At 39.1% G+C, this 9,208-nt stretch overlaps 1 protein-coding gene across 4 annotated transcripts in view; it reads left to right on the top strand.

Moving 5' to 3' along the window:
* The first annotated feature begins 527 nt into the window (after positions 1–527).
* The window catches only part of LOC149594148 (uncharacterized), a 28,754-nt gene continuing 20,073 nt past the window's right edge, over positions 528–9,208 (top strand). For 3 of the 4 annotated variants that reach the window (XM_089861497.1, XM_089861500.1, XM_089861498.1), the window contains exons 1-2: positions 528–971; positions 3,840–5,823. In XM_089861497.1, coding sequence (XP_089717623.1) covers positions 687–971; positions 3,840–5,823 — 2,269 coding nt within the window. In that variant the 5' untranslated portion in view covers positions 528–686. The remainder of the gene's footprint in view (positions 972–3,839; positions 5,824–9,208) is intronic. The other variant, XM_089861499.1, reaches the window with a different exon arrangement.

Here is a 9,208-nt window from a genome sequence, read left to right on the forward strand (position 1 = left end):
CCAGTTTAAAAATTGCCTGGTCCAGTTTAAAAGTTAAATTGGAGGGGGTCAGGGGTCCTCGGGACCTCTAAGAAAAAACAAGGGTAACCAGAGTTCAGACATTAAAACTCTAATATTTAAATTATCCACTTCTGGTCCATGACCATTGACCAGGTCGCGTCGTCTGCTAAACTAAAGGAGTGGTAAATTAAAATACCTGATCCTGGCCAGGCTGGGAAATAGCACACTTCCTCTGGTCCAAAACCAGTTTATTAATTGCTTGGACTAGTTTTTTAATTCAAGAAGTGGGGGTTACTGGTCCTCGGGACCAGTTTATTAATTGCAAATCTATTGGAGAGCAAAGGCTGGGACCAGTCCGGAGACCAGTAAATAATTTCAGACACTAGGGGGTCACTGGTCCAAAGGACTAGTTTAAAAAATATCCTTATTTCCCAGCCTGATCCTGGCTACGGAGTACGGATCCCTTTTCGGTGCCATTGTGAGTGAGTGATCGAGTGGGCTATGTTCATAGCAAAAAAAAAAAAATAAAAAAATTAAAGAGCAGACAATCGGAAATTGGGAAATGGCACTCAGTTGAGAGTAGAGTTTAATATTCAGACAAGATCCGGGTCATAATACTGTTGTTGAAAGTTTAAAACTGATGCATAATGTCGTTCTTGAAGTGATTAATACGTAAAGTTGCGAATATGAAGCAGTGTATGTACTCACTGTGCCGAAATACTACTACATACGCTAAGCCTCACGAGAAACCGGTTAAATACTACCCATTTCCGAGACCAAAAAAAGACTTGGACAAGTGCTTAAGGTGGATATCGGCTTGTAACAGATACGATGAAAAATTGAGTGTTGAAAGACTTAAAAAACAAACATTATACATATGCTCTAACCACTTTGTTGGTGGTAATGGGCCAACAACAGAGCACCCAGATCCCATAGTCTTCGAAGAAACTGGAGAAACATTGGATTTAATGGTAGGGTATTTTTTCTTTAAGTTCATACCAAGATATGTTACATCCATAAGTTTGTCACTGGTTACAAACTGGTCCGTAGTAGGTCATTGATTCGTGGTAAAGCGACATACGCCTGATGGTCAGAGTCAGACGCTGCTGTCAAAGGCTTAGTAATGCAGACTCAATAGGGACTTGGCAATTCGGGCTTAACTCCGCCCCCAGCGCCATTATGGTATGTTTTTTTAACAGAATGAAAGCTACATAAGCCCCTCCTCCTGGTATGTTTGTTAGCACTAGTGGAAGGTAGCCTGACGTTGCATGACGTAGTACTGCCAAGTCCCTATAGGACCTAGCTGGAAGTCCTGCCAAATTAACCCTAGGTAGTGTCATACTTATGGAAGGAACATATCTTATAAACTTATGAAACTATGTATACATAATAGAGTAATGTCAGGTCTACGTATGCAAACGTCATACCCTTCTATCTCTTAGCTCAGTGTCATCCCCCCTACCAGGCGCGTACAGTATCCTCTCTTACAAAAGCGCGCCTAGAGGGAGGGGTACACAGTCTACTCCCCTCTCTACCGACACTACTCTATAGAGCCATCTTAGTTGTGACGTCAGTGTCTAGGTAAAACTTCACGGCTTTAGGTTAGGCAGTGGGTAGCCATGTTTGGTACCTCTTTGGTTCTATGGGCAAATAGCATGGGTGACGTCACACTAAGCCTTCTGAGATAGCTCTATAGAGTGCTGTCAGAAACGCCGGTGTGACGTCACCCATGCTGTTTTCCCATAAAGAAAAAACGGTAACTGTCATGGCCGCCCATTGCTAAAGGCAGACTCGTGACGTTTAACCTTGGATCTGGCGTCACAACTGACAGCACTCTATAGAGCTATCTTAGTTGTGACGTCAGTGCCTAGGTAAAACGTCACGCGCTAAGGTTTGGCAGTGGGTGGCCATGTTTGGTACCACTTTGGTTCTATGGGCAAATAGCATGGGTGACGTCACACTAAGCCTTCTGAGATAGCTCTATAGAGCTATCTATGTTGCTTTGTACGTTGCCTACGTTAATCAAGGCCTGTGCACATTAATTTCGAAGGGGGGGGGGGACTTTTAAGAAACGCGACTCCTTATTTTCTGCCTATTTTTACCGCGAGACGGCATTGATAGCTGGACCAAAACGCGCGCGAAAAAGAGTATTTAAACTTCCAAGCATGAGAAAATGAACATTTCAAATTCCAAGCGCGAGAAAATGAACATTTCAAATTATTTAGGTCCAGCTAATAGCGCCTCAGCTGAGAGAATTTGGCAACTTAAATTGCCAAAATAAAAACAAAAATCGGCGCCGCGCAAGGCTTTGATTAACGTAGGCAACGCTTTGTACAATTTGGGCTGATATTTGGTTGTCAAGACAAAAATCCAGTTCATTTTGAATCAGTTCTTGAGCAACTTTACTTGACTCTCAGATGGGGTGGCAACACTGTATTGAGATTGAAGCAAAGAGAGGAAGGAATTTGTTATAGTGAAAATTTTATTGAACCACGAACATATTCAGGATAGCAAAAGTGTATAGATATAAAAACAAAAAGTACACTTCATACAAACTTGCTGGCACTGTGTAATATGAGAAGCCCTAACTACTTTATCCCCCCCCCGTAATCTGCTGAGTATGATTACCTTCCATCTGCGTGGCACAGGGAACAAGCCGTCAAGTGAATAGGCTCATAAAGTAGTGCTCAGGTGCTAACTCTAGTACCAAAAATGAATGTAGAGTTTCGCCGTAGTTGACCGTTTTATTGGCGTAGCTATACTGGGCCTGTTCACTCCCTTAAAATAGGTCTTGTGTAAGTTGTGTTAATTCGCGGTTACGCGGTTACCGTCGTCTGCTATTGTGTATGCTTGAACTTCCTCGATTTGTGTTTGTAGTCAGGACAGAGTAGCTGGTAATGTTTTAAAAGGTATTTGAAGGTATAATATGGATTGTAGTAAGGTTATCGAAGCAATAGAAGAGCGCATAAAACTAGATACGTTTAAAATAAATCTCGGTAATTTAGCTATAGCGCGAGCAGCTTGCGTCGTGATGCGCGTGATCGAGTGGGCTATGGTTAAACCAAGGAGCATAAATGTCTGAACTACTTTCAGTCGCGAGTTTGCAAATCCATCAGTCACTAGTAAACTACATAGTCATTGGCGAAACTTTGATGTCCGCGTTTTTCAACACAGGCTCTATGGCACTTGTCATACTTTCCCTCTCATCCACATACGCCACGTAAATAGTTCCCTCATCATTACTCTATTATCGCTGACTATTTGCCAAGGCGAATGCGCTTGTGGATTAATTTTTGTCCTGCGTTAAGACGTCTGAACCAAAAATAGGCCAAATATGTGTGCCAAGAGAAGACCTAATTCAGGCTGAAATAAACTTAATAACGGAACCAAGAATAGGCCCTATATCTGGACCAAAGTAGGCCAAATAAGAAAGATTTACATAATATCTGAATCAAAAGTAGGCCAAATATCTGAACCGAAAATAGGCCCAATATATCTGAATCAAAAGTAGGCCTAATACTGTGCCAAAAGAAGACCTAATAACGGAATCAAAAATAGACCAAATATCTGAACCAAAAATAGGGCAAATAACAAAAATGGCTTGATCGCTGGGCATTTAGTAAAGACATACCAAACAATTATAGAATTGACCCTTGCACAGTGCGATAGTTACCCATCTGAGTTAAGTTTGATGAGCGGGAGAGCAAACAAAAAGGGTTCCCTCGCCTGGGAAGAATCATGTAACATATCTTAAGTATTATGAGGATACAGAGTGTCACACTTCTTCTATTATCCCCTTCCGCTAATATTAATTTTTTCAAATTATCTTTATTAAATAGTATCAAAGCTACGAGCCACCAAAAGCCACCGCCATTGGTCGCAACAAAGAGAGGAACCAGCTGAGCATTACATCGGTGACAAGTTTATTAGCGGACGGAATTCACCAAATCGGCCCTACAATTGAAACCCAAAATATCTGTTACACGAGTTATGGCACTACCGATGTTCGACTAATCAAGCAAGAACCGGAAGTAGACTTTTTTATCCAAAACGATTCGAAGGAAAATTCAAACGAAGCGATATTGCCTTCCATAAGTGAACCGGAAATAGATCAAAGCGAACATAATTTATCTTATTCGAATTACGACGACAATTGCGTTAAATTAATTAAGCAAGAACCAGCTTCGGACGAAAATAGCAATGAGGCCATACTACCTTCTATAATATCTGAACCAGAAATAGGCCTAATATCTGAACCAGAAATAGGCCTAATATCTGAACCAAAAATAGGCCTAATATCTGAACCAAAAATAGGCCTAATAACTGTACCAGAAATAGGCCAAATAACTGTACCAAAAATAGGCCAAATATCTGAACTAGAAATAGACGAAATATCTGTGCCAAGAGAAGACCTAATAACTGAATCGAAAATGGGCGGCCTTAGCTCGCAATTACATCAAACTTTGGGTAATTATCCCATTCCCAATGGTTGGGTTGTCGGCCGTCTTGAAAACGGAGTCACGTGTTGTAAGCTTGATTTGAAAGCTGGACTCGTAATAACTTCGTTGATTGTCACGGACAATTCAACACGGGCTTTATTGAAAGTCTACGGTAAAGACGTCCCACTTGATCACGTGATATTCCAAGAACTTCCGTTAATCGAAAATGTATCATCGTTAATTTACGCTATGGCAGTGATAGATCTTTACAAAATTTGTAAAGGGATCAATTCCCAAGGACTAATTAAATATTTCGACGAAACTCCAAAGACGAAAGGATTTAAGGATAAGCAAACGAATGCGATTCACGCTTGCGATTGCGAAATTGTGGTAAAATCTACGAGAGAATGTCGCAAAAGGGAAACGGAGAATTTGTGTAATTGCTGTTTGAAATATCGAGCGTCTTTGTTAAAAAGCGCCGTTCGAGCCAATAAGAGACGACCTTTACAAATTGCAAATGGCGGCAGTTCAATTTCGAAAATGGATGATGAACTCTCGAACAGTTCAACTTCTAAAATAATGGTTGAACTCTCGAACAGTTCAACTTCTAAAATAATGGATGAACTCACGAACAATTCAACTACTAAAATTGAATTCATCTCAAATAGTTCAACTTCAAAAATGGGTTTTGAACCCGGTGGCAGTTCAACTTCTAAAATAATGGATGAACTCACGAACAGTTCAACTACTAGAATTGAATTGATCTCAAATAGTTCAACTTCTAAAATGGGTGATGAACTCGGTGGCAGTTCAACTGCAAGAATTGAAGACTGTACAGTTCGAGCCAATAAGAGACGTTTGCGAATAGAAAATGGCGGCAGTTCAATTTCGAAAATGGGTGATGAACTCTCGAACAGTTCAACTTCTAAAATTATGGATGAACTCTCGAACAGTTCAACTTCTAAAATAATGGATGAACTCTCGAACAGTTCAACTTCTAAAATAATGGATGAACTCTCGAACAGTTCAACTTCTAAAATTATGGATGAACTCTCGAACAGTTCAACTACTAGAACTGAATTGATCTCAAATAGTTCAACTTCTAAAGTGGGTGATGAACTCGGTGGCAGTTCAACTTCTAAAATGGATGATGAACTCTGTGGCAGTTCAAGTGCAAGAATTGAAGAATGTACAGTTCGAGCCAATAAGAGACGTTTACGAATAGAAAATGGTGGCAGTTCAACTTCGAAAATGGGTGATGAACTCTCGAATAGTTCAACTTCTAAAATAATGGATGAACTCTCGAACAGTTCAACTTCTAAAATAATGGATGAACTCTCGAACAGTTCAACTACTAGAATAGAATTGATCTCAAATAGTTCAACTACTAAAATGGAAGAATGTACAGTTCGAGCCAATAAGAGGCGTTTACAAAATGACGTTTACAGTTCAACTAATAAAATGGATGAACTCTCAAACAGTTCAACTACTACAAAAATGGATGAACTCTCAAACAATTCAACTACTACAAAAATGGACAAACTTTGTGATTTCAATTTGTTAAAGAAAAGATTAACGTGTGCGACGAGCTTTGAAGATTAATTCGTGTTTAGAGTGACGTTATTTATTATATTAAGCACGTCATCAATGACGTAGTAGTTGCTGGGTAATCAGTATTAACAAAGGTTCATAGGTGAAAACAAAAGTGTACTTCGTTCACAGTTTCCAGCCGGCTCAATGTAAAAGGAGAAGCTAGTGACCCTTCTCTCAGAGAATAGGCGTTTTCAAAGGGAATGAAAAGCTTCGTTTGAAAAACCTCTGATTTATATAACAAAAGATAGAATTAATTTCTGTGAATTCTAAAATATCAAACTTTTAATTCTCCGTTTTCTGGTTATTTGACAATATGCATTTCAAAATGCTTCATATGAATTTATTTGAAATCCACATTTTATGAAAAGTAGCCTATTATCGGCTACTATATTGGGCCTAATCCCGCGTGGGGAAGGTAATACTCAAAGGGAGGTCGACACTATTCTGATTGTAAAGGGGGGTTCTCGTATTACACGGCGGGGGAAGCTTCAGTGAAGTGTACTTTTGCTTTAATCTATAAGCTTTTGATGTTGAACGAAAAATAAAGGTTTTAAATATTTATCAACTTTTCTTAAAATTCCGAAAAAAAAAAATAAAACAGTATTTCCTCTAGGATATTTCCAGGTTTCAGGGCCCCCATAGATCCTATAATTCCTATAAGATCCTATATTTTTGGCAGAAATCCTACAAAATCGAGGGGTTAGTCACTTGAATAATAGGGTGTAGAAAACGCAGAAATCGATTACTTGATTTCTAGAATTCTTAGAAAATCATCAGGAATCACAATCATTTTTGTGGGTAATCAAAGAAATCTCCGATAATCACCGGAAATCACGTGAAATTTCGAGAAAATCAGAAATTATCACATGATTTACTAGTAATCTTTGTAATCACCTCGGTAATCACACCTCTCGTGAAATAATCACGCATAATCAATCGAATCGACGAATTCGAAAATCCAAAATAAAAATCGTAAGCAGTTGAAATAGAAATAATCGCTACATTCATCGTAATTCACGAAGAATCCGGTGGTAATCAAGGCATTCACCAACAAATCACCGGAATTCAAACAGAAATCACACGTAATCTGCGGCAATAGCGAGAACCATTCCAACTTTTGAAAATCGGCATGGTCGCTTCATTGTTAGTCTCGATGCTCGGTTTTCAGTTCGCTAGAACTATTACAGACTCATTCTAGAGTATAGACGCTAGCATGAGTTAATAATATGTTAGCTCCCTATAAGTTACTCAGGCAATTCATTTTTATACTCCAGCGTTTTCTCCCGCGCCGCCGGCTTCCAAATTATATGCGACGCTCTGCGGCCGCCACCTGAACGAAAATCTTATTTACTCTTCATTCCGGTTTTTCCCCGGAAGCGCGTGTAGTGGAAGCTAGCCAATGATATCGGAGCTATTTAAGCAGCCGAATATTTCGCTCAGTAGCCTCGGTTATGAAAACAGTTAAGTGGATTGCATTTAGCTTAGATGTATAATTTTCTGGTTTCAAGTCAAAATAACAACTCTTATCTTTAGCATTCTTTATCAATTTCGGCAAATTGCATTGAGTTCCTGCACTTTTTATTTTGTCTTAGTACTGACACAAACGCCATGATTTAATGTTAAATTGTTAAAACATAAACATTCACGACTAAAACACTTCCTTGGTGAAAAAGCAGCCGACGACTCGAGGTCGAAGAGCCGTACGAGCGGGATTTTTTTTTTTCGACAAGAGAGAGCGCAACATTCGGTTTTTTCCGCGCGGGCGAAATGGGAAGAAATCGCTGGATACATTACGCCTATGGAGCCTGAATAACTTATAGGGAGCTAACATATTATGAACTCATGACGCTAGTCAAGATCAAAAGTCAATAGACTCAAAGAATATACACGCTCCAGGAATGGAAGCTCGGGACTTTTTTGTCTCGACCTTTGCTTCCGGCTTAAGAACTTTGGAGTTTGGGAACGAACCGGAAATTGATATTTTATTTTCTTTCTGCTGCTTTGGCCATGGATTAACTAACGCTAGGGATTGTTCACTAACTGTGTTTCCCATGTAATGCTATCGCCAACTACATGTTCCGAATTATTCCTTGATTCCCCTCTTCATTCCCCCAATTTATTGGACCAAAACGAATGTAGATATAGCGCCATCTCTAGGCAAAATAAATCGTTTTTGCCCAATTTAGGCAGTATTTCAATTTTGACGTCATAGACCACGTGATATTTGGTCCAATTTTCTTATAACTTCCTGTTAGGGATAGTAGCTGCTGCTAGGGGGCGTTTGGAACATGCATACTTAATCTTTTTGGGGGAACGAACTATCCCTAGCGTTAGTTAATCCATGCTTCGGCTCAGCTGTTCGGCTTTGCTTCGGCGCAAAACTAAGGCTTAGCGCTAAGATTTCTTCGCTTTTGTTTTTGAGCACGGATAACATGAAAGGAAATTTGGACTCAAAAATGATATAAACATAATTTTGGATTTAGTTCGTGTTAATTACTACATAATATATGTTACTCTAATAGATTCGGTTTTGTCTGCATTGAAAAGCAGCTTAGCTACCATGGCTCAGCACATAAGTGATTATTCCGCGGGGTCGGTCATTCATGAAATCCCGTACGCTACCCGTGAAATCCAACTTAAGAAATCCGAAATCAATGCTGATTTCGAAATCAAATAAAAAATCCGAAATCAGCAACGAAATCACAAAATCAGTAAAGAAATCATAAAATCAGTAAAAAAATCACAAAATCAACAAAGAAATCACGAAATCAACATAGAAATCACGAAATCAGAAGCAAAATCAGTAAAGAAATCGTGAAATCCACTACAAAATTCACGAAATCCAAAATCAAAAGAAATCTCAAAATCCGACGATATCACGGGGAAAATCTCAAAATCCGAGGAAATCACGCTAAAAACCTCAAAATCCAACGAAATCAAGGGAAATATCGCAAAATCAGTCGAAATCACGGTAAAAATAGCAAAATCCGACGGAATCACGGGAAAAATCTCAAAATTCGATGAAATCCATTGGATTTTATCGAATTCTGAAATCAAACAAAATCCGATGAAATCAAACGTAATCCGATGAAATCCGATGAAATCAAACGTAATCCGATGAAATCCGACGAAATCAAACAAAATCCGATGAAATCAAACAAAATCCGATGAAATCA

This window comes from Phalangium opilio, unplaced genomic scaffold (assembly GCF_054372755.1).
Source record: "Phalangium opilio isolate 3A_F unplaced genomic scaffold, DU_Popi_V2 ptg000390l_1, whole genome shotgun sequence".
Classification (NCBI taxonomy): Eukaryota; Metazoa; Arthropoda; class Arachnida; order Opiliones; family Phalangiidae; genus Phalangium; species Phalangium opilio.